Source organism: Muntiacus reevesi, chromosome 18, assembly GCF_963930625.1.
Source record: "Muntiacus reevesi chromosome 18, mMunRee1.1, whole genome shotgun sequence".
Taxonomy (NCBI): domain Eukaryota; kingdom Metazoa; phylum Chordata; class Mammalia; order Artiodactyla; family Cervidae; genus Muntiacus; species Muntiacus reevesi.
Window position 1 is genome coordinate 19,845,972 of NC_089266.1, and position 24,493 is coordinate 19,870,464.

The 24,493-nt window shown below is 51.6% G+C and overlaps 3 protein-coding genes across 5 annotated transcripts; 1 reads left to right on the forward strand and 2 right to left on the reverse strand.

Annotated features, from left to right (window-relative positions):
* The first annotated feature begins 264 nt into the window (after positions 1–264).
* On the forward strand, positions 265–5,073 carry PSMC3IP (PSMC3 interacting protein). The gene is made up of 8 exons (XM_065910095.1): positions 265–806; positions 895–995; positions 1,179–1,268; positions 3,388–3,499; positions 4,207–4,352; positions 4,466–4,519; positions 4,651–4,710; positions 4,791–5,073. Exons 1-8 carry the CDS (start codon positions 773–775, stop codon positions 4,845–4,847), a joined length of 654 nt encoding a protein of 217 aa, XP_065766167.1. The 5' UTR covers positions 265–772; the 3' UTR covers positions 4,848–5,073.
* On the reverse strand, positions 5,061–12,468 carry MLX (MAX dimerization protein MLX). 3 transcript variants are annotated; one of them, XM_065910092.1, is made up of 8 exons: positions 12,351–12,468; positions 11,907–11,943; positions 11,326–11,415; positions 10,965–11,071; positions 10,621–10,720; positions 10,308–10,407; positions 9,742–9,943; positions 5,061–6,216 (listed from the first exon to the last, which is right to left on the reverse strand). In XM_065910092.1, exons 1-8 carry the CDS (start codon positions 12,390–12,392, stop codon positions 6,160–6,162), a joined length of 735 nt encoding a protein of 244 aa, XP_065766164.1. In that variant the 5' UTR covers positions 12,393–12,468; the 3' UTR covers positions 5,061–6,159. The 3 variants fall into 3 exon arrangements, with proteins under 3 accessions (XP_065766164.1, XP_065766163.1, XP_065766165.1); XM_065910091.1 differs by having other exon boundaries at positions 12,189–12,407; XM_065910093.1 differs by lacking the exon at positions 11,326–11,415 and having other exon boundaries at positions 12,351–12,461.
* A 707-nt stretch (positions 12,469–13,175) lies between these two features.
* COASY (Coenzyme A synthase) lies at positions 13,176–17,239 on the reverse strand. The gene is made up of 10 exons (XM_065910088.1): positions 17,129–17,239; positions 16,033–16,740; positions 15,257–15,471; positions 14,871–15,002; positions 14,559–14,748; positions 14,410–14,474; positions 14,152–14,236; positions 13,893–13,990; positions 13,661–13,807; positions 13,176–13,559 (listed from the first exon to the last, which is right to left on the reverse strand). Exons 2-10 carry the CDS (start codon positions 16,727–16,729, stop codon positions 13,500–13,502), a joined length of 1,689 nt encoding a protein of 562 aa, XP_065766160.1. The 5' UTR covers positions 16,730–16,740; positions 17,129–17,239; the 3' UTR covers positions 13,176–13,499.
* Between the last annotated feature and the right edge of the window lie 7,254 nt (positions 17,240–24,493).

Consider the following 24,493-nt stretch of genomic DNA (forward strand, 5'->3'; position numbering starts at 1 on the left):
ACTAGAAATAACTTATTTTAAGGCTTTGTCCCACTGGCCACTGTGGGCAGGAATGGAAAGCACCTGTCAGGTGTTGCCTTAAGATTGTCTCTGCCAAAAGGAAACTTATACAAGCTTTGTGGCTTACGATCAGCCCCCTCCCGACCATACCTTCAACCACAGCACGTGCTGAGCGCCCCCTGCGTGAGGAGCTCGGTAACGGGCAAACAAACGCAGCGTTATTCCTTGCAGGGCGCCTACGCGTCGTTCTAAGTCTTCACAACCCCCACCCCGCGCAAGCACCTCTTGTTCCCGTTTTACAAAAGATAAAAACCGAGAGAAAGGCTTGGGCCGTGGGACGGGACACGCCTTTGGGTAACACCCTGTGACCTTGAGCAAGTCACTTGCCCAGCGGGAGCTGATGCCGAGATTCCTTTCCATTCAAATATTCAGCCCCGCTCAAGGTCACGAGTGCTCAGCGGCCGCTGGAACTGGGTCCCGAGACTACAAGGCGTGATTCCCGACAGCCCTGGTTCCGAGAGGAGGAAGGGAGAGGTTCGGCGCGTACACCCCACCTCTCCAGCAGAGAGCCTGGCCGCTGGGGCGGGAGCCGGGCTCCCTAGAGCAGGCCGAGCTGAACTACGGTGCCCGGGAAGGGCCGCTCCGCTCCTCTCCTCGCGGAGGCCGCCCCCTGCCAATCACACTTGAGGCCCGCCCTGCCCTTTGCCGGAAGGAGCCGTTACCCCGAGCAACTACAACGTCCGGTTTTCGGAGTTTGGCGGCGGGAAAAGCCATGAGTAAAGGCCGGTCAGAAGCTGCCCCGGGAGGTAACAGGCCGTGGGCGCTGGGAGACCGGGAGGAGGGTGGGTAGGGGCAGATTGAAGGACCCCCTTCCTGCCTTGTCTCTCTCTGTAGCCTCCGGGATCCTGCTGAAGTACCTACAGGAGCAGAACCGGCCCTTCAGTGCCCAGGACGTGTTCGGGAACCTGCAGCGGGAACATGGGCTGGGCAAGACGGTGAGAACCCTCTCTTGGGACTGTGGGACCTCCCCCGGGGCCTCAGGGGTCCTGCACGCTCCAGGCCGCCATTTTAGCCCAGGGCTTCCTAAGGCTTGTTGGGCGCTTCCCCCCATTATTGGTGACATCCTTCCGGCTCCCAAAGCCCCTCTCCTGACTACTCCGCTCTCTCGCCTCTGTCAGGCGGTGGTGAAGGCGCTGGAGCAGCTGGCCCAACAAGGCAAAATCAAAGAGAAGATGTATGGCAAGCAGAAGATATACTTTGCGGACCAGGTGAGGGGAACAGATTAACACCCATATGAGAGCCCGGCATTACGTCAGTCAGCCCCTAGTATGAACTCTGGGAGAATTGAAGCATCCCGTGAAATTCACCCGTCTTAGGCCATTTAAAGGGCCCCAGCCAACCTTTAGGACAAAGCGTGGACTCCTTTTGCTGTCATCCAAACTTCACTAGATTTTCAGACTTGAAATATGATTGATGACAGAATATCCTGAATTGTTGCTGTCGAGGTCAATTTATGCGTGGAAGTTCTTATTCCCAGTCATCTAGATGAGAACCAGTCTGCCCCAGTTGTTTTCCTTCTCTGCAGCCCACACCCCCTTTCAGGCCCATCAGAATCAATATTGCCAAAGTAGAATGCTTCATCTCTCCCCTAAACCAGCTCCTCCTGTGTTCTTCCCCCTAAGGGAATCATTCTTCACCCAGGCCAGACAGTAGGGAGTCATTCTTTTTGGTTTTGGTTGGCCTCACCACACAGTTTGTGGGATCTTCGTTTCCCAAGGAGGAATTGAACCCAGGTCCTCAGCTGTGAAAGTACTTGAGTCCTGACCACTGGACCGTCAGGGAGTTCCCTGGGAAATTCTTATTTTACATGCTTAGTCAGCTGTCAAGCCCAGGTGTTTCCCCTTTCTTGACTCCACCCTCTCCTCTCCAGCTGCCACCACTGCTCTGGTTCAGGTGTTCCTTGTCTGTTGCAGGATCCTCCTGATCGCCTGGGCTCCTTATACATATCTTAAACATTGCAGCCAGAATAATCTATGTACATGCAACTCTAGTCATGCCACTTCCCTACCAAAAATTCCAGTGCTCCTTAGAACAGATAAAACAGATAGAACAGATAAAACAGATAAGACAGTCTCTGTCTCCTTAGAACAAAGACTTGGCTCCAACCTCTCCTGTCCTGGTTATTTTTCCACCCATCAGTGCTAGCCCATTTAGATGTACTTAACTCCTGTGGCCTTTGCTTGTTGTCCTTCCTCTGCCCTGGTTCTTGAGTCCCTTCTTCCTCTGCTCAGCTGTTACTCATCCGTTAGGATTTCACTCAGGCATCACCTCTGGAAACGTTCCTGACTGCTCTGAACTAACTGCCTTCCTCAGGCACTTACCTCTTTGAGGTATCCTCTATTTTAATTGTCTTTCACTTGCCTCCATTACAAAACTGAAGCTCTTCTAAAGCAGACCCCATTTCTCATCCATCTTCCTTTACTCAGTACCCCTACAAGATTTTAACATCCACTGTCAAGGCTAATTTTCCTAAAGTAGGTTTCATTATATTACTGCTGTATGAAGATTCCATAAAGAAGCTGGGAGATTTTTTTGCTGTAAAAGGCCAGTTAATATTTTTATGCTTTGCAGACCTGGTGGTCTTTTGTTGCAGCTACACAGCTGTCAGTGGCATTCAGGTCTTCCATTGTAGGGCAAAACCAGCCATAGACAGTATGTAGATAAATGGATATGACTGTTTCCATAATTTTTTTTTTTTTCCCCCAAAAACATGCATCTGGCAGGATTTGGCCTGCAGGTTGTAGTGCTGCCTTCTGCCTTAATGGTTTACTACACTTGATTGTAGAGTCCAAACTGCTCAGGGTGGCATTCCAGTCCTTTCTATTCTGCTTCCCATCACCAACTGACAGGAGGCCACTGAGCCCCAGCAAGGGCCTTTTCTAGCAGCTGCTCATATGGAAGGGGCCTCAGACCCACTGATGTCCTTATCTGAATACCTCCCACCATGCCTTTTCACCTGTCTTGATTCTTACTACCTGGAAACCTGTAATTAGGTATCAGCCCCTTTAGAAGAATGTTTCTTTACTCCTTCAGCCCAGTGAGTAGTTTTGCTAGTAAACTGCAAGATTATTTCTGTTCTATTAGTCAGTATCCCACACCTCAAAGCTCCTGAGGACAAATAGCAGGTTTCAACTTGTAGCTTTTTGAGGAAACAGGTACTAGACTGAACGACTGCTCAAAAGTACCCTCCCACTGTCTTCCTGGACCCTGTGGAGGGTTGGGGAGCCCCAAATTTTCAAGTGTGTATGGATGTTGCCTTCCCAGATGTGGGTTCCCCTCTTGTGCCTCCCATCAGCCTGCTTCTATATTTCCTTTTGTCTCTGGCAGGACCAGTTTGACGTGGTCAGTGATGCTGACCTCCAAGGCCTGGATGCCAGAATCTTGGCTCTCACTGCTAAAGTGCAGGGCTTGCAGCAGAGCTGCCGCCACATGGAGGCTGGTAGGACTGGCGGCCCCTGGAAGGTGCCCCTACTGTCAGGGTTGGTCCCAAGGTCAGGAATTACTAAGTGCAGGATTTGTTGAGTGCAGTGACGTCTCGCAGCAGAGATCCCTTTGGTAGGCTGCCACAGGCATTATGGGCTTCCCTGGTGGCTCAGTGGTGAAAGAATCCACCTGTCAATGCAGGAAACAGGGGTTCGATCCCTGGGTCAGGAAGATCCCCTGGAGAAGGAAATGTCAACCCACTCCAGTATTCTTGGCTGGAGAATCCCATGGACAGGAGCCTGGCAGGCTGCAGTCCACAGGGTCACAAGAGTCGGACATGACTTAGCCACTAAATAGCAACAACATAGGCGTCATATTCAACTTAATGTCTAACAGCTAATCGCTTTTGAAGACAAATGGGCAAGACAGACATTTACGTTCCCTACTGGGATATCAATACACAGTTCCCACATTCCCCTTTACTCTGCCTATTTAACTGGCCACAGCTAATAGTCTACTCAAACTTATACTCCCCAACTGTTTGTAGATTTAGGAGGAAAGAAAACTGGAATAAACTGATAATTCTGTAAGCATTAGTCTTTCTTGAGGCTTTCCAGAATATAGGACCCATTCTGAACCGTGTGTGGAGAGAGCCCAGAGCAAGGTGGAGGCCTGGTCTCCTACCTCAGAGTAGCCATTGACTTCAGGGAGATGTGGTTTTAGAGCTGAAGGAGTTAACTAGTGCCCTGACCACACCGGAGATGCAGAAAGAGATCCAGGAGCTAAAGAAGGAATGTGCTGGCTACAGAGAAAGACTGAAGAACATCAAAGAGGCCACCAACCACGTGACTCCAGAAGAGAAAGAGCAGGTGGGCTGGGAGGGAGGCGGAGCAGGGAGGGCTGCCTCTGCAGGTTCGAAGTGAGGAGGAGGATTGATCCCAGCAGCTGCTGTGGGCTCAAAGGAACCTGTTTCCCTGTCTAGGTGTACAAGGAGAGGCAGAGGTACCACAAGGAGTGGAGGAAGCGCAAGAGGATGGTAAGTGTATGGGAGCTCTAGGAAAGCCCTGGACGATAGCAGCCCCCAGAGACACAGCTGCCTCGTTTCAGGGGCCCGTCAGGCATGCCCAGTACTGGCATCTGAAAGGGGGTGGTTTTATTTCTTGTCAGGCAACAGAGCTGTCTGATGCCATCCTTGAAGGATACCCCAAGAGCAAGAAGCAGTTCTTTGTAAGTGGTGGTTGCCCTTCCTTGCTCCCCTGGGACTTTGATCCAAGGCAGTCTCATTCCCTTGTCTCACTGCCCCACAGGAGGAAGTTGGGATAGAGACTGATGAAGATCACAACGTCAAGCTCCCAGATCCCTGAGAGGCTCCCCCGGCAGGACTGGGAACAGAGACATCCTGGACTGGCTGCCATGTTTAGGTCAGCTCTTTTGTTCCTGGTGCTGGCCACCTTTGAGCACACACCGGAGTACTGGGTGGAGGGAGGGAGCACAGATGGCCCAGAGAGGATGGGCACGCTCATTTCATCAGCCACATGTTGACTGCTTAAACTCAACACTTAGATGTGGAACAATGCTAAAGGACAGCATTTGGCAATATTTATTGTAATATCATTTGATATAAAAATATTTCATTTCCTCTGGATAATCACACCTCCCAAATATCAAACCTGAGGAAGGCAAAAGGGAGCTTGGGGAACAAGGGCAGAGAGAGGCTGCCATACACAGCATTCAAGAAGCCCAGGGCCTTACCCAGGATTCTCCTGGGCTCTACAAGTCAGAAGGCCTTTAAAGAATCTCCTCTACCCACCTTCACCCCACCCCAAGTCCTGGGAGAAATGTAGGAAGCACTGAGATGGTAGAGAGCCAGATACACTTGACAGAAAGGTTACCTCCAGAAAGTAGTCTGGAGGCCAGTTAATTCTCCAAAATTGTAACTTTAGCAAAACTGCATTATTTAGAAAAATTAAACACTTTGAATATGTAGTGTTGTGTCACACTTGACTCTGCTGTGCCCTGCTACTGCCTGTGGGGACAGAGAGCAGGAGTGGGTGGGGAGGTGGCTTCCCTCTCCCACCCAGAGCAGGGAGGCAGTGGAGTAGGGGGCAAGGGCAGGAACCTGGCAGCCCTGCCCTGAGTTGGCCAGAAAAAGCTCTGGCTTCACCTTGGACTGACCAGGCAGCCCTAGCCTAGGCATGAGGCCGCCTTCCACCCCTCATGGCTGTGAGAGTACTTCTTCTTACTCCTTTCTTCCCATCCAACTACTGCCACATGGCCGCACTGGCTCAGTGTTGCCAGAGACACCAAAACAGGCAAATAGTAGTTACCAAATATGAGCAGGAATTTGAGGCTTCAAAAAAGGGGAGAGGCTAGGAGCTCTTTAGGGTGCCAAGAGCAGACCTCTATCCTGGGGACTTATATGGGAGGGGGAAAGATTAGGTAGGTTTGAGATCTATGGTCAAATAAAATAAATTAAAGCTCTCATAATACTCCCCCCAACCCAATGAAGGTGGGGGAGCGGGGGGGGCATGGAGGAAGCTGGGGAGGCAAACACCGAGGAGAAAGCAGCTGACTGGCGTGCAGTGTCACAGTCCACTCTCACAAGCCCAGTGGCTCCGTGGCCAAGTAGGAGACTCAAAGCCTCTTGCTGGCTGTTCTGCAGGTTCCAAGAGTTGGTCAGTAAAGCTGGTTCTTCAGTTGGTGCAGGACGCCAATCACAATTTCCCGTAGGGTCTGGTGAGGGCAGCACAGAAAGAAAGAGATGATACTCAAGGAGGACACAGGGCTGCTCAGCGATACCTGCCTGGGTCAGGTGTGCTTTTTAGAGTACCATTAAGAAAAAATAGCCCCTTGAAAGCCACTGATGTCTATAGTTTACTTTGCAAATGCCCCCAAAATAGGATGGAGGCAGGGGTTGAGATGCATTGCTCTGTGATAAAGCAAATACAGAAATGATTAATGGTAGACTTTAGGTGGGGGTATTTGAGGGTTCACTGTAAAACCTGCAATGCGGCAGTATGTCCACGGTGTTTTACAATAAAAATTTGAGACATAGCTTCAGCTGAAAACATTTCTTCTAAAATCAGGAACAAAACACGGATGCCCAGTCTCACCATTTTTACTCAACATAGTCTTGGAACTCCTAGTTAAACTAATTGGAGAAGAAATGAATCCAAATTGGGAAGGAAGAAATAAAACTTTGCAGATGACATGATATTAAACATGGAAAGTCCTAAAGATGCCATCAGAAAACTACTAGAGCTCAACAATAAATTCAGTAAAGTTGTAGAATACAACACTGATATACAGAAATCTCTTGCATTTCTGTAAACTAACAACGAAGTATCAAAGAGAAATGTAGGAAACAATCCCATTTACCATCACGTCAAAAAGAATACCTAGGAATAAACCTACCTATAAAGAGGCAAAGACCTGTACTCTGAGAACGTTAAGATCCTGATGAAAGAAAGTGAAGACAAACAAAAAGACATAACCTGTTCTTGGGTTGGAAGACTCAACATTGTTAAAAATGACCATATTACCCAAGGCAATCTAAAGATTCAGTGCAATCCCTATCAAAATACTAATGGCATTTTTCACAGAACCAGAATAAATAACTTTAAATTTAGTATGGAAACACAAAAGACCCTAATAACCAAACTAATCTTGAGATAGAACAGAACTAGAGGAATTATATGACCTGACTTCAAACTAGACTTACTACAAAAGCTACAGTGGTCCAAACAGTATGATATTGGCACAAAAACAGACAAAGATCAGTGGAACAGGGGAGTCCAAAAATAAACCCATGCACTCACGGTCAGTTCATGTACAACAAAGGAGGCAAGAATATACAGTGGAAAAAAGACAGTCTGTTCAATAAGTGGTGCTCGGAAAACTGGACAGCTACGTGTAAAAGAATGAAAGTAGAACATTCTCTAACACTATATACAAAAACTCAAAATAGATGAAAGACCTAAAGTAAGACTGGATACTATAAAACTCCCAGAGAAAAACACATGCAGAAGACCCCTTGACATAAATCACGGCAATATTTTATTAGATTCATCTCCTAAAGGAAATTAAATGGGACCTAGTTAAAAGCTTTTACGTTGCAAAGGAAACCACTGACAAAAAGAAAACCTAATGAATGGGAGAAAATATTTGCAAATGATGTGACTGATAAGGGGTTAATAGCCAACATATAAACAGCTGATAACAACTCAGCATCAGAAAAACAACTAAGGAATTCCCTCGTGGTCCACTGGCTAGGACTTGGTGCTTTCACTGCCGTGGCCCAGGTGCAACCCCTGGTCAGAGAACTAAGATCCCACAAGCCACATGGTGTGGCCAAAAAACATCCCTGGACAACCCAATTAAAAAGTGGGCAGAAGAACTGAATGGACATTTTTCCAAAGAGGAACTGCACGTGTCCAACAGGGACATGAAAAGATGCTGAACATTACTAATGATCGGAGAAATGTAAATCAAAACCACAATCATCTATCACCTCATACCTGTCAGAATGGCTATCATCAAAAAGAACACAAATAATAAATGGTGGTAAGAATGTGGAAAAAAGAGGACTCTTGCACACTGCTGGTGGGAATGTAAATTGGTGCAGCTACTGTGGAAAATAATAGAGATTTCTCAAAAGACTAAAAGAGCTACCAAATGATCCAGCACTTCCACCCTGAGGTATGTGTTCGAAAAAAAATACTAATTCAGTGTGTGTGTATTCAAAAAAACAATTTTTGTTCGGAAAAAAAAACACACTAATTCTGTGTGTGTGTGTGTGTGTGTGTGTGTGAGATGGAATACTACTCAGCCATAAAGAATGAAATAATCCATTTGCTGCAACATGGATGGACCTAGAGATGATCATACTAATAAGCAAAGGAAGTCATAAAGACAAACATCATACATTACTTATATGTGGAATCTAAAGTACAACACAAAGTATTTATGAAACAAGATATACAGAAAAGACTTGTAGTTGAGAGGGCAGGGTGGGTAGGGGAGAGAAGGATTAGGAGTTTGGCATTAGCAGAGACAAACTTACATGTAGGACGAATAAACAATAAGGTTGTACTGTAAAGCACAGGAGACGATTACTATCTGTGACAAACCATAATGGGAAAGAATGAATATAACAGTCACTGCTTATGCTGCTGCTAAATCGCTTCAGTCATGTCCGACTCTGCGACCCCATAGACGGCAGCCCACCAGGCTCCCCCATCCCTGGGATTCTCCAGACAATACCGGAGTGGGTTGCCATTTCCTTCGCCAGTCACTACTTATAGCAGGAATTAAATAACAGGAATATTATAAATCAACTATACTTCAGTAAAACTTAAAAACTACAGATGAATGAGTAAAAATGTGGTACACAAACACAATGGAATACTTAGTCAAAAAAAAAAAAAGACCAAACAATGAAAATTTGCCTTTTTAGCAACATGTATGGACTTAGCATTATGCTAAGTGAAATGAGTCAGAGAAAGACAAATACTATACAACATCACTTACAAGTGGAATCTAAAAAAATTACAATAAACTAGTGAATATAACAAAAAAGTAGACTCCCAGTATGGTGGACAAACTAGTGGTTACAAGTCGGGAACGGGGGTTGGGGGGGACATCAGGGTGGGGGAATGGGAGGTACAAACTATTAGGTGTATTGTACAACATGAGGAATACAGCCAATATTTTGTAATAACTGGAAATGGAGAAATCACTTTTTAAAATTATATAGAATTTTATATTTAAAATTATATAGAAAAAACTGTTGGGAAACAAGAAAGTGAGAAATCTCAGATACAAGTCAAGCCTCAGTAAAAGCAACCAGACCTCAAAAGCAAAAGACTCAGTTAACCGTTAACACACTCTCTATTACAAATAATAATTAGAAACCCCAAGGAAAACTACTGTAGGGGATCTAGGGGTAGGGGCCTTAAATCTTTTCCTAAAACTCCAAGTTAAGTGCTGCAAGTGACCCGGGCTCACTTGCTGGGCAGGCAAGCAGTGCCTGAGGCTGCTGTTACTTGCCATTCTGTGAACTAAACAAAGGCCTTGCATGAGTGAGTGCTCAGATCATTTTTGCAAAATGAAGCCTCTACAGGAATATCTGGGCTAGAAAGCAAAGAGGGAAACAGGAATACAAGTTGTAGAAATACCCTCAAGAAACCTAAAAGCTGCTACCCTGCCTCTGAACAAACCACAGCTTGGGTCACTTTGCCTGAGGGAAGAGCCCCATACCTGAGGCTTACAGTGCTCCTCAATCCAGCTGAAGACACAGGCTGACAGCTCCTGGAAGCTGGCCACGGAGATGGAGGCATTGAAGGACTGGAAGAGGGAGTCCATGATGCCTTGAAACACGTTGAACTTGACCTGGTCCGAGACCTGGTCCTCCCCCTCATGGGGGTTGTCCTGGTGCGCCTTCACGATCTGCTCATAGTTCCTGAAAGCGAGCAGGCCAGACCTGAAGGGCTGCAGCGGCTCTCCTGGCCCCGGAAGAGTAATAGCGCTTACCCTCCATACTCCCCTGGGAAGGAGATTCCCAGAGAGCTTGTGGGATGTATTCAACATCAGCTTCTAGGTCAGCAGTGGTGGCCTACCCCCTCCAACCTCTCCTTCATTAAATCCCACAGGTGTTTCCAGAGTATTGTTTGCTACAGTTGGGATTAAGTCGTGCCTACCACTTGAGGGAGTAAGAATATCATCTGATGTGGCCTTTGAAGAAGGGCAGGGTGTGAATTGAAGAGGCCTCAGAGTCCCCTCAGAACCAGATGCCCTGGTTCCCCCAACCCAACACCCGCCCTTACACTTTCATGATCTTTAGGGCCATGACATCCTTGCGGAGCGTGGATACCTCCTCCTCCTGCTTTTTCTTCTCCTTGTGCAAAAACTGGATGTAGTCAATGGCTGGAGTGGGGGTCGGAAAAGGCGGTGGGCATAGAGGACGTCTCAACCAGAAGGACAAAGCTGATTTTGATTCCCCTTCCCTCCAGACCCCCACCTCCGCGCCCCCCACCTCGTTACAACCATCCCACCCGGGCCAGGCCAAAAGCGGCTCTGAGGCTTAGTCCTCTCACAGCCCCCTTGGCTCCAAGCCCTCCAACGCTCTCCTGGCCATACTCTTCTGCAGCACGATGGCTTTGCTGAGTTTTGGGGAGCCAATGGTGAAGTCCTGCTGCTGGCATGTGGGGACGATGGTCTGTAGGTCGTCATAGCCTCTCTGTGGAGAGAGCAGGGGAAACGGGTTCCTTTACGGAGAGGGCAAGACAAATGGGCACGCAGCTTTTCTTCCACGATACCAAGTTCCACGCTCGCTCACTCAGAGGGGTAGCAAGGAGGGAGAAGTTCATGTCCAGGGCCTAGACTAGCTGCCCCCAAGCTTGCTTGGGACTGCCTGACGGGGCCAGGGCAGAGTGGATCTGAAGCGTGCTGGCGCTCCCCGAGATGCGGGCCTCCCCAATCACCTTAATGGCGTCCCTCCTCTTCTGCTCGGCCTGAGTGTGGGCTCGCCGCCGCCGGTCCTTGTAGGACTCCTTGTAGGATTCCTGGTGGTAATCGCTGTCCTCGTCATCTACGCTCAAGGTTGGGGGCAGGAAGAGGTCATTCTGGGGCCCAGCCAGCCCACTTTCCCCAGCTAGGAAGAACCTGGTGCCCAGAGATGGCGGATGGATACAAGAACCTAATACTCTAGATGACGTGATGGTGAAACCATGTCTAGAACTCGGGTTCCAGCGCCCCCATGTGGAAGGCAGGAGCGGCCCTGTCTAAGAAAAAGACTAAAGTAAGGCACACCTGGCTCCCCGGGTGGGGGATGTTGCCGCCTACCTGTGTTGGGGACTGAAGAGGCACTGGTGGAACCGATGCTATTAGCTCTGGACACTACACTCCCCTTGCGGGTGCTTTCTACAAAAAGCCCTGGAAAAGAGAGGCCCCAGTCACTAAGGAATAGAATGGGGGGAGGGGCTCTGCTAGGCTCTCAAGACACCTGTGGGCCCACTGGCTTCCTGAGTCCTAAATGCTGACCTCTCTCCTTCAACCCAAAAGCCAGCCATACTGGGCCACTCACTTCCTGTCGTGCCATGTCGCAGTGCTCCCGTCCCTAGTGTCTACACTGCTCCACAGGCCTGCAAGGATACCTCCTGGCTCACAAAGTGCATCTGGGCGTGATGATGGAGAGTGACCAGCTGGCCCCGTTTCCATCACTTCCCTGCTCCAGGGCAGAGGGAACTAGGTGTCACCCTTGGATGCTTCCTGCCCCTGTCCTCCAGACCCTCCCTCGCTGCTCAGGCCCGCTCAGCTCAGGGACGGCGGACTGTGCTCAGGTGTGGCTGCCAAGGCCTCGCGAATCCATCGGGCTGAAGTGGCAGTGTCCCTCCAGAGGTGAAGAGGGTGGGGGAGGCACTCACCAGGGTCCAGACTGTTGTCGCTGTAGGCATACTCCACCTGCGGCACCGAGCAAAGGAGAAGCCCGTCAGGCCTCCTCCGCCCCTGCACGCGTGTACACACACAGACACACATACGTACACACTTGGGGTGCGATGGCAGTCGCAGGATTCCCCCCAAGCCAAGGGCGGCTAGGCCGCGGGAGCGCCGCCCCTCGGCAGGACCCCGTCCGCCCACTCCACGCCCCCAGCCCTCCAGTCCCGTCCCCTCACACCCGCGCGCACACGCCTCAGTTGTCTTCCCACCTTGGCACACACAGGGTGAGAGCTGTCTTCTCTGCAGCCCCAGGGCCCGAGGAGCGGGGGTAGCTCTGGGGACTGCAGGGAGTCCCCTAGTCTTCCAGACCCCCTACGTGCTCGAGCCCGACCCGCCCTCCCCTCGCCGGCGTGCGCGCCCACGGGGCTTGCCTTGACCCAGGGGTCCTCCGGAGAGGCGCCCGGCTCCGTCATCTCCGACCCACCGAACCGGAAACCTGCCAGCGGGCGGGCCCCCGGCCTGGAGGAAGAGGCGAGGCGCGCTCACGTGGCCCAAACCCACCAACCCGCAGCCCAGTGGCGGGGGCGGGGCAGCTGCGCATGCGTGATCCGGAGGACAACCCCCACGCCCGGCCGCCGCTGCCGCCTAGACGGTGCCCCGCCTGCCTTCGGAGCTGACACTGATGGCCTTGGGGCCACCCTCCTCGCCAGTCCCTGCTCTTGCTCAGGGTAGATGTTCCAGCCGCCGCGACATGAAGCACATTCCGTGAAACTGGGTCCCTTTAAGAGGCTTGTCCGCATAACCTCGCAGCGCAGGCGTACAGCCGTGCCCAGCGGGCCCCCGGGACCGGGATGAGTTTCCCGGACCTGCACTTCTGGCCACCTCTTCCGACCCCGCCGGGATGCAACCTTTGTGAGGCCAGAGGCCCGAGTGTCTTGTTGAAGGAAGCTCCTCCAACACCCAGCCCAGAGTCTGGCAGGATACTTGTGGAATTAAGAGCCTGTTAGCCAAGTTACGCTACTTTGTAAGCTAAGGAAACAGGTGCCAGGAAAGTCCAGAGTTTATTCAGAAGTGCACAGCTAGCCAGTGACAGGGCCAATGCTGGCCTCAGTCTGGCTAGCTTTAGAAGCCACGCTCTTAACCACTGCACTTCTGGCTTCCAGCTCAGGACTGGGCCTTGCACTTGGGGCTCAAGGGTCACAAGGATACAAAGGTCACAATGACTGCTTCAGAGTCATTGAAGCAGGAAGCAGACACCATGGCAACATTCACCTTTAATTCTGTTACAAGTTCCAGTTTGCCCTGGCCCCAGCCCAGCATGGGTACCAAAGACCTGTGGACAAAAGCAGGGATAGAACAACGCCAGGGGCCTACACCCGCATGAGCTGCATCCTCAGTGTTGGCCAACCACTGGCAAGCTGGGTAGGCTCCCTGTGTCCAGCAGGCCCAGCCCTGCCCTGCCCAGCTTAGCTTAGAGCACTCTAAGCCCAGGCTAGAGTGAGCTTCAAGGTTCCATTCCTCCTCACCGCTGGATCTGTCAGCTCCAGGGGCCACTATGACCCCACAGAGAAATCTGTCAGTCATTGGCCTGATGGTGCCTCAGCGATGCGCTTCTGCAGGAGGGCCCAGGCTTTCTCCACCTTGGGACAGGCCAGAATGTCAGGAAGAAAACAGGGACAGGGTCAGACAGGTATTCACTGAGACTCCCTCCCCACAACCCAGCCTTTCCCTGGGCACCAACCTGGCGCTGGGTGATATGCGGCTCCCACATGGTGCTCAGCACCACGTGACTCTGATCCACAAGCTGCTGCCCACTCATCTGGTTCTGCAGCCTGCTCTGAGCCGCAGCCTCACTCAGGCCATCCCTCTCCATGATGCGTCGTACGGCCTGGGCAGACAGGGCATTCGTCAGCCCACTGGTTCTGGGCAGGAACCAGGCTACAATGATGGAGCGGGGGATGGGATCCAGATACCTCGGTCTCGGGGATGACAACCGTCCACACCTCATGCACCATGTTCTGCCAGCCGGCTTCAAGCAGCATGGCGGCATCAATCACGCACACACGCTTTCCTGTGGGGAGACCCCAGTCACTGCCAGCAGCACCCCACCACTTGCTACCAGTCATAGAGCCAAGGAAACGTAGTCCCAGGGAAAGTGGATGGTCTGGTTTGGGGTGGGGGAGCTCTGGGGGGAGAATCTGTGCCACGTGTTTCCCTGGGCTGCTCACTCACCCTCAGCCATAGCCTGATCCATCTCCTCTCTGGCCAGCTTTGCGATAACTGGCCACATAATATCCGTGAGTATCTTCAGCTGCTTCTAAGGAAGGGAATGCAAGGGGTGGGCCAAGTTCACCTTCCCCCAGAGATGGAGCCAGCCCGAGGGAGCAGGTGGTGGAGACTGGCATTTGGGGCCAGAACAGAGAGGTACAGTGGGTCCCCACCTCTGGGTCTGGCAGCAGCAGCAGAGCCCTTGGAGAGGTGTGTATTTACCTTGTTCCCAAACACCCGGCTGCCCAGGACCTTCCTGTTGATAATGCCATCTTTATGGAGAATATCTGGACGACAGAGATGGAGGACTGGGCAAGGAGGCCAGGCCACCTCCCTGCTTCAGGCCACCTCCAGTCCTCCCCACTTATTACCTGTTCCAAAGGCTTCCACCACTGGCTGGTAGGCAGGACCGCCTGGGGCATAGGCCCGGTGACCCAGGTGGTCACTGTCGATGATATATGCGCCCAGGCCCTTCAGCCGCTGAGCTACTGAGCTCTTCCCAGAGCCGCTGATGCCCGTCAGCCCAATCACGTAGAAACCTGGGGGAAGCTCTGGCCTCTTCTATGGGTACATAAGAGAGAACCCAACAGTTATTAGGGTCCCCGGACTCAGGATGGAGGCTGAACCGTTCAGTCTTTCCTCTCCAGCAATCCCAGCCCACCCACATGTGGGTCGGGGCTTACATATGGAGGCCGGAGCAGGTTTCCCAGCATTTGTTGGCGGAAGCTGGAGGAGCTGACTTTGTCCTCCTCGTTTTCCTTGTGGTTCAGGTCCTTCAGCAGCTGGATCTGGTACAAGGTGAGCTCCTCCAGGTTCTGAAGCAAAGGAAGAGTGAGGAGAGAGAAGGAGGGGTGAGATGGACAAGGACAAGTCTATCACCTTATCCTCCCCTGCCGACCCCAGAGGTGGAGCTTGCCTCAGAGGGCAAGCTGGGAACCAGTTCCTCCTTGCCTCTTTCCACCACCTTCAGCCCTCTCTTCCCTCCTGTGGGGTCACGGTACTTCCAACAGCTCCCAGTGGCCTTCCCCATCCCCCTCCACTCCCTCTGCCAGTCGCCCCCAGGGGTTACATTCTCAAGGCGGAAGCGGTTGACGGCCATCCCCCCACGATAGGTCTCCTCGCTGACCACCAGGAACTCCAGAGAGGGGTCAGAGCCAGCGGGCCCATAGGGGTCGAGCAGGGGGATGATATCAAATGTCAAGGAGGGCTTGATGTCCACCAGGAACTCACTCAGATGTTCCACGCGTTCTGTGTAGGGCTGGAGCAGCTCAGGGAGCAACTTGCCTGGGGAAGGAGCCAGAAGAACAGTGAGATCTTCTTACCGGGGAGGATGAGAGTGGGCCACTTTGGGGAAGAGTGTCCCTAAGCATCCTATCTCCAGAGGGGAGGTGGAGGCAGGACAAAGGGGCCTATGAGGAGGAGGCAGCAGGCAAGCACAGTACTGCTGCAAGGGCTGGCACATGTGCAGAGAACTGGCAGTGCCAGGAGGTCAGATTAAGAATTTCAAGAGCCAGAGAATTTCAAGATCCTCCTCCTACTGCCCTTGGCACTGCTACCTATAACTTACTCATCCCAGGGGCTCACACTTTAGGATTCATCACCTGGAGAACTTGTTTAAAAGTGCAGCTTCTTTGGCTCCACATCTGGGGGATACTGATTGGTGACTAGACCACGCACCAAAAAAGCTGCATTTATTCATTTAACATATCCCCTCAGTGCGAACTTCACCCCAGGCACTGTGACATTTAGGAGGGGTGGGAAGTAATGGATGGCCCCACACTTCCCCAGCCTTGTCCTGCCGGGGCAGGGTAAGGCTGCCCCAATCCAGAGTCTCTTGTCACTCACTCTTCAGCAGGTCTTTGTCTGCTACTCCCACCACAAGCTGCTCCTGAGCCAGGATGCACGCCACGCTGAGCAACACCTTGTGGGCATTGTGCAGGCGGTCAAAGGTGCCGCCCACAGCCCCCCGCTGGTGGCCGCGCACTGGCTGCTTTGCAGACCTGGCCACAGGGGAGGTTGGCCTGATGGTGGAGGGTAAGTGGACGCCCAGGGACCCCACGGGGGGCACTGCAGGCCCATAATCTGGGTACAGCAGCACTGAAGACAGTTGCGGACAACAGCTGTAACAACTGGTGGCATAACGCTCTAGCTGTTGCTTGGCCGGATTGTATTGGCTTCCATCCAGGGTCTGGAAGTCAGTCAGGACCACTTCCGGGGGGTGGGCCAGGTTCTGGACTGAGGTGGGTAGGGGAGGGAGACAGCTCTTGGTTCGGATATTTGTCAGCAGAATTCTGACGTCCAGGTGCCTGTGGACATCGGCGCCTGCGTAGAGGTGCGTGATGAAATCGATAACTTCAAACGTGGCCTGCACGGGGCTGGACTGGGGTTGAGCCGGGCCGCCCAGGCTCATGCCCGGCTGCAGGTGTACATAGAGCGTGTGATTCACCAGCCGGGCTGCCGAGGACAGGATAGGGGCCAGGCGAGGGGCCAGGGAGGTCAGCGGCGTTGTCAGCACCAGGAGGCCCGACCGGAATACGGCCATCCTGCCCAGGCCTGCGGACAGTCAGGGAGACGAGGCGAGGGTGACTGGGTGGTATGTATCTGAGGGCGAAAACTGTAGGGGGACTCGGACCCAAGAGAGGGGGACTTGGAGCAGGGACGGGGTTCTCAGTGCCGACCGAGAGGAACCTGGGGAAGGGGACTGGGCTTGGAAAATGGCGCCTCCGGGCTGTGTTCTAAATCTGTTTTATCATCTCTCAGAGCGGTGAATTCGCTGATTTGAATCAAAATCCTGGGGTGGGGAGAGGAACTGGGCAGGAGCCCCTGCGTCGTAAGACTGGGAATCCAGAAATCCCGGGCGTTCTTGCTGAGCTGCACCAGCATCTTCAAGGAATTGGAGGAGGGAACTAAAAGGGGACCCTAAGGCTCGGGTCCTACTTACTGAGACCTCCGGGCTTTGGTTCCGCTTGCACTACCGCGGAGGCTTCCCCAGCCGCGACCCGTTAACACAAGTTCCGGAGCTGTGACTCGAAACTACGGAACCTAAGAAAGGCCAAAAATCTCAGCTTTGGTTCGGCGAGGGATTCTCGCGAGATTTTTCATTTGAGGGCGAGGGCGGGGGGTGGTGCTTGCAGTTGCAAAGGGGTGGAGCTCTGAGGCGTGGGAGGTGCGTGAAAACTTGTTTCCAAAACCTAACCTCACGGAAACTGGGCGGAGTGGGGCGAGGCGGCTGGAGAAGGAAACAGCAACCCACTCTAGTATTCTTTCCTGGAAAATCCCATGGACAGAGGAGCTTGCCGGGCTACACAAGTCGGACACAACTGAAGAGACAGCACGCAGGCAGGGCAAGGCGGGCTTGAAAGCCTGTTTAACGGATGCCCTTCAGACTCTGAGGGAAGAGACTGGCTTCAGCCAGGTCATTGGGAGACAGCGGCAAAGGCGGGACTGACACCTGGCTTTCCTGCTTAGTAAATCGCGGGGACAGAGGTGGAGGGAGGTGTCATAGGGTAGCATTCAAGTTAGGGCTCGGCGTCCCCAGAGCCGTCCTGACGCCCTCCCAGTCTAAGGATCCTCATGTGGGAGGTCACGGAACAGTTCTGTCCAAGTCCCCATTTCACAGATGGAAACATTGAGGCCCTGTATGTTCCAGGGACATCTAGGGAGGTAAGGACAGAGGCCATGTGTCGTGGCTCCCGTGCAGTGCCCTCCACATCACCTAGAACCAGTGATATGACGGTTTTCCTGAGAGAGGCGGAAGAAGAGGACACCTGTGCGTGTGAGATCAGTAGAGCTGCCAGAGAATGGTTCCTGTGGGCGGAAGAAAAGGCAGCGGGGCTGGGGGAGGAGACTGAGTGGTGAGAATTTACCATGAGGCTAAAGAGTGCTGGTCTGGAGAAGGAAATGGCCCCCCACTCCAGTGTTCTTGCCTGGCGAATTCCTTGGACAGAGGAGCCTGGTGGGCCACAGTCCACTGGGTTGCAAAGAGTCGGACATGACTGAAACGACTTAGCATGCAAAGAGTGCTGGAGAGGCTGGAATTGGTAGTCTCCGTGGGGAGACAAAGCCAGGCTGCCATTAGGAACATTTCAGGTAAATTGTCCAGGGCGATCTCAAAACGGAGGGAAACCAATTTCCAAGGTCCACCATAGTAATGTGCTGTGGTTTCTGTTTCCATACTAAATAAATGTTCACTTGCACACTTAATTTTGTGGTTTTTTTATAAAGAGGTCTCCCAAAGTGTATAAGCTTCTGACCTCACTGAACCTGGATCTGGTCCTGACGTCAATGGTGGAAGAGTTTTAGTGCCACAAAGGCCTTGAGACCAGTCTTCTTGCAGAGACATATTAAGTTGGGTTTTAAAGAGAGGACCCAGGACTTCCCTTGCAGTCCAGTGGTTAAGAATCTGCCTGCAAATGCAGGGGACTGGGTTCGATCGCTGGTCCAGGAAGATTCCACATGCCAAGGGGCAGCTAAGTCCCTGTGCCACAACTACTGAGCCCTTGAACCTAGAGCCCTTGTTCTGCAACAAGACACCACAATGAGAAGCCCTTGCCCCTTAACTCAAGAGTAGCCCCGACTCACCGCAACTAGAAAAAGGCCTCACAGCAATGAAGACCCAGTGCAGCCAAAAATAAACTTTAAAAAAGAGAGAGAAGACCCAGTTGAGGAAGCAAACTACAAAGACTGAGGCAATTCCCTGAAACATCTGGACACACTGTTTCACATTCTTACAGAGTCATTGTTGGAGGAGCTTTCTGGAGGACATGACTGCCAATCGACCCTTGAGATGGACTTGGGCAGTCAGAGGCAGCTCGCCCCTCCCATGTCCTTGGAATGTAGTCTGCCTATGATTCCTCCAGTGGGACTTATTTCAAGCATGCAGCCTCTCAAGGGCAACATGCTGATGAGACCACCTGGATGGTTTAGGTGACTGAACCCAGGTAAGGCCTCTATAGAAACTTGGAGATTCTGGTGGGCGGGTGCAGAGATCTACTCTTCTTTCTCCACCATGAGAAGCCTTGTATGTAAGTTCCCTTGCTTTAAAAAAAAAAAAGCTTTTTTGGCCACACTTCATGGATGGCATGTGGGATTGAACTTGCACCCCCTGCACTGGCAGGCTTAGTCTAAACCACTGGATGTCCCGGGAAGTTCACATTGCTTATTAAACCTGCCACCTTCCAATCTAGAGTGGTTGCTTCTTTCATCAGTCTGGGGGTTTTTGCCCCCAGTTGACAAATCAACATTGGTGGCAAGCTGACCAGGAGACCAAAGAAATGGACCTTGGGAAAGAGGCACCTGCATGGGGTTGGGAAACGCAAGCTTGTCTAATGAGCTTGTTTGAGGAACCACGCAGGGTGAGCCACTGCAAAGACGGGAGATGAATATTCTGGAGTGGGTTGGCCGCTGATGTGGGCAAATCACTGGCCACCAGTGCCCAACTAGAGGCTGAAACTCAAGCTGGAAAGTTAGAAGGAGAACGGAGGCTGGGGAAGCATGTGTGGTGCTCACTTCAGGGCTGACAGGCAGGTGGGAGAGCAGGATGATAATTTGGAAATATTACCCTGCTGTTTGCAAAGCTAGGAGCTCATGAGCCGCCTCGAATTAAGGTCCAAGCACTTGTGACAAAGCCTGACCAGAGGCTAAGAGGTGGACTCCCTGGGAAAGTGAGTAGAGAGAAGGGGAAGGTGTTGTGGTGACTGACAGTCCAAAGACCAAACACACCTCATGCCCTAGGACCCCCTTATACAGAGGGAAACAAAAACCCAGCAACGACCCCCACCCCCAACTGGCACGTCAGCCCTTGTTCAGGAAACGTTCATGATGACAGAATAAACGTCCACTGAGGTTATTGATGTAGCTGCCAAATTCCAGCAAAAGGCCAGGGAAAGTATCCAGCACGGTTAGCTATGGGATTGGGGGGAAGGGTGGGGGGACTTCCCTGGCTGGGGAGAAGGCAGAGAAACTGAGCAAAATCACCACACAGCCTCTCCTCCTGCAGCATCTGCATAGGACTTAAGGGAAGGGGGAACAAGATTCTCATAGACTGGATCATTCTAGCCTTCAGGAAGGCTTGTCCCAATGTGGGGGGTGTGTCTCCTTGGGCATGTGAGACCCTGGATGTCCATAGAAGAGGGGCAGCTCCTAGATTTGAAGGGCTGATTGGGCCAAATTCACTGCAGGAATGAAAGCCAGGATCCTCCGGTCTGCCTCCATCACCGGTATACGGGATGTGACCTCTGTGCTGAGCCTAGTTGTGGGACAAGAAGTTCATGATATTGGGCAACCTGTGTTGATCTGGGAGAAACTGACAAATCCCAGGAATGGGTATATACTGGCCTGCAGGGAAGACCCAAGACACAGAGGGAGCTCGAAAAGCCAGAAAGCTATCCCGCAGGGCTGTAAAGAGTTTGGTAAAAGTAACCTGGAAGCCAATGTGGTTTGATCTCATTACTGCCAGGACTGCACAGGAAAATATAAACTGGCCGTCCAATGCTGTGTTGGTTGGCCTGTGGAAATCCTTAAAACCTGAACAACTGTTCAGACCTGCCCTACCTGCCCCTAAATCCCTACTGCCCTGCCAACCTCAGCAGAGGCCTTGGAAAAACTCCTATTCAATGTGGCTGCCTCCCATAGCCCAGGTTATAGGATGCAGGCCAAGACTGCCTCCAGGTGAGACCCATTGGAGGCAACTGGTTGGAGCTCAACACTGATTGATCTTCCAGTAATAAAAGGGGACAGCTTCAGCGGATACTGGAGCCAGTTATACCCTAGTTTCTTTTTCCTTTTTGGCCACGCTGCGCAGTTTGTGCAATCTTAGTCTCCCAATCAGGGATTGAGCCTGGGCCATGGCAGTGAAAGCCTGGAATCCTGACCACTGGACTACCGTGGAATTCCCCAGACATACTCTAACACAGAGTCACTCTCAGAAGTTTTCCAGGCTCCCTCAGCACCACTGAATTACAGAGGGCAAATGGTTGCAATCAGGAAGGTCCTTTTCACAAAACAAATTGGGCATTCTCCCTGCCCTCGCACACACCCTGAAAATATCCAATACAAGGAACATAGTGGGCATATCCTACAAGGTCAAACTCTGCAAACCTCTGTCAGGGAATTCTGCCTCAGGGTTAAAGTAATGGAACTAGTGATGAAGAAACACCAACTGGGAACCTAGGGGAAGAATAGTAACTGTCAAGTGGGCGGGACCTAAGGAATTATACAGAAGAAACTATTCTAGAATTGCACTGCATGGGAATGGTACGTTGTGCCCTTAATGCTTTCATCAGCCTGGTACAGTTGCTAAAATGGTACAGTTGCCAGATGGCTCATGGCAGCTGACTGTGGACCATGGAGAGTTGAACAAGCCCCCATCCACGTGGCTGTGCCCAACAATGCCAGCCCTGCCGTCTTAGGAGCCTACCGTGTAGTACGGGGCTTAGCAAATGCTCTTTTCAGTCTACACGGCATCAACTTCCCTTCATGTGGGAGGAGCGACAGTGGACCTTTCGAGGGCTTCCCCGTGGTCACGTGCACAGCCCTCCACATGTCGTGGGATGGGAGCCCAGGACTTGTCCTTATACTCCTTCCCCACATCAGTAAAACGGCCCATTACATTGATGATTTAATGTTAACATGTGCAGACTTGTCTCTGCTTCAGGACCCTCTGCAGATGTTTCTGGAACATCAGTGAGGAGAGGACGGGTGGTGAGCCCTCAGAAAATTCAAGGCCCAGACAACCCCATAAAGTTTTGTGTCTCGGAAGCTGTGATTGATAAGTTACAAGCCTGTCTAACCCCCAAGAACATGAAAGAGGTGCAAGCCTTTGTGGGGGGTTTGGGGGGACTTTTATTCCCCACCTGGCCTGGTACCTCCATCCCTTATCCCACCTGGTAAAGAGAAAGCACACGTGGGGCTGGGGGTCAGGGCAGCAAGCCGCCTTTGAGATAGCAAGAATACCAGTGAAACACATCACAGCCCTGGGCCTCTCCCAGCGGGGACACCGTTGGCGTTAGAGGCGTCTGTGACTCCGAACACGTGGCGGCAGAGACAACAGAAGGCGAGAGCACCCTAGGATTTTGGTCCCAGCTCTGGGAGGGGACAAACCCCAATACACCCCCATAGAGCCTCCTTGCAGTGTACACAGAACACCCCACCATGTAGAGCCTCTCATGAAAAGAATAATCTATCACGGTAAGGACTTCCCTTCCTGTCAAGAGCAGGGTTGAGACTGTGTTCCATCAGCCCACCTTTGCCATGGTTCAACCCCCATATTAACTAAGTGGCCCATTTGCAACAAAAGGGTACCTTGTCTACCAGTCCACTGTCTCTAGACGTTCAAGTGCTACTTGGCCCTGAAGAATGTGGAGATGCCTCTATACCTGGAGTGGCCCCTGCAGCTTGTAGAGAGGTGGGGTGGGAGCAGGGGTCCCCGCTGGTACCTGGTATACCGATGGGTCTAACCAGGGCACCCCACCCACTTGGACTGAAGCTGCATTTCTGCCCAACAATGACATCATCTGGATGGAAACAGGAAGGAACTGCAGCAGCCAATGGGCTGAACGCAGAACAGTTGGGCTGTTCTAAAGGATTAACCCTTCCACAGCAAGAGAAGCCACTGTAATGAGAAGCCCCTGCTCACTACAAGTAGAGAAAGTCTGCACACAGCAATGAAGACCCAGCTCAACCAAAAATAAAATAATTAGTTAAAAAAAAGAATTGCACTTGCGTGCACACACACACATGCACTTGCCTGTACAGTTGGTGAAACGTGAATAAACTCAGGCGATTATAAAGATAAATAAAGGGGTTTACCCTATGGCTTGGACAAAGGGAAGCTGAGAGATGGATAAGCCCTGGTAAGGTCAGGATGTGTGAAGACATTTTCTGCAAGAACCTGAGATGGTCCTCTCCATCATCCACATTCTGGCTCATAAGGCGCTGACATCTCCTAGCAACCAGGAAGCTGATGCCCTGCCTGGGTACAAGCTCTAGAAACTGACCCTTCAGTAGATACAACAGATTGGGTACATTGAAAAAGCAATCACTGAAGAGCCTGGATGGGATGGCTTATTGTCAAGAATACCCAGTTACCCTTGAAATATAGTGACATGGTTAACGCAGTAACAGCATGACCTTTGTGTTCTAAACAGTGCCCAAAGCAACTGCCAAAGGAGTCAGGGGGCATCCATCGGAGTTCCCAACCAGTGATGGATTGGTTGTTGAAACAGCCTCTACTTGGAGTGGACCACACACGGTTAGAAAAGGGAAGAAGGTGGGAATTCCCTGGGGGTCCCATGGTTAGGACTCTGCTCTTTCACTGTTGGGGGTGCAGGTTTGACCCCTGGTCAGGGAGCTAAGATCCCACAAGCCATGTGGCCAAAAAAAGAGAGAGAGAGAAGATGAAGGTCTGGTCTGGCATATCCAACACCTCCCACCATGCCCCCGTCCTCACACTCGACAGTGCTGCATCCTTGGTCAATATGTATGATATGTACAGCCAGGTCAAGTACCTAAACCTGCCACCGTCCTCTCTTCAGGGCCACGTGAGCACATTTTATGTTCACTGTCACAAATCATTAGACTGCGGTCTTTGTTCCCTCCTTTGGCCTGGGGAAAGTTACAGCACACACACATGCCCTTACTGACGGCACCCAGCAAGCCTTAAATGATAACCAACAAAGCCCGTCCTGAGGTCTCTAATGAGAAAGCTGTCCTCTAAAATAGGATGCCTCTGGACATTATCACTGCCTCGCAAGGAGGCACCTGTGCCGTTACCCAGAGGACTGTGTGTTCATACCTGACAAGCCTGCTAATGTATCTTCTTTATTCAGCTCCTCCTGGGGCACCCCTACTACCTTCCTCTGTCTGTAACCTCCCCATCTAACCTCTATCTCCACCCCTCCTCCAGCACCCAAACTCAGAGGAAATCAGATCGTCTCTACAAACCTGCAGGCCCTTTCAGTGGCTCCTGTCACTCCAACTCCTTTTGCTGGTTTCCAGAAGGAGGATGGACCATTGGTCTGATCAGCCAGGCCTGCAGTCTCAGCTAGACCTCCTGGTGAGAGTCAGCTTCTGTGTGGGTCGGGATCTGCTGAGGTCCAGCCCCGGCAGGACCAGGAATACCCAAGGGATGAGTGGCATCGGCGAGGAAGACAGACAGACAGACACACACACACACAGAAGGTTGCGTAGAAGAGGTAGCTTTTTTTTTTTTAATTTTTAGGATAGCTCGGTTTTTATAGAATGAACATTGCCTCCCCCTTAAGTCACCACATATTACATCAGATATTGATTTGTGCTTCCGTCAATA

Coding starts and splice junctions, on each gene's coding strand:
- COASY (XM_065910088.1), bottom strand. CDS start 16,729: ATGGCCGTATTCCGGTCGGGCCTCCTGGTGCTGACAACGCCGCTGACC. Junction 15,472..16,032: donor AGACAAAGACCTGCTGAAGA/GTGAGTGACAAG, acceptor CTCCTTCCCCAG/GCAAGTTGCTCCCTGAGCTG. Junction 14,237..14,409: donor GCCGGGTGTTTGGGAACAAG/GTAAATACACAC, acceptor TCCCTTCCTTAG/AAGCAGCTGAAGATACTCAC.
- PSMC3IP (XM_065910095.1), top strand. CDS start 773: ATGAGTAAAGGCCGGTCAGAAGCTGCCCCGGGAG. Junction 807..894: donor GTCAGAAGCTGCCCCGGGAG/GTAACAGGCCGT, acceptor CTCTCTCTGTAG/CCTCCGGGATCCTGCTGAAG. Junction 4,520..4,650: donor GGAGGAAGCGCAAGAGGATG/GTAAGTGTATGG, acceptor ATTTCTTGTCAG/GCAACAGAGCTGTCTGATGC.
- MLX (XM_065910091.1), bottom strand. CDS start 12,392: ATGACGGAGCCGGGCGCCTCTCCGGAGGACCCCTGGGTCAAGGCAAGC. Junction 11,944..12,188: donor CTCACCCTGTGTGTGCCAAG/GTGGGAAGACAA, acceptor TCGGTGCCGCAG/GTGGAGTATGCCTACAGCGA. Junction 11,072..11,325: donor CTCTTCAGTCCCCAACACAG/GTAGGCGGCAAC, acceptor CCTTGAGCGTAG/ATGACGAGGACAGCGATTAC.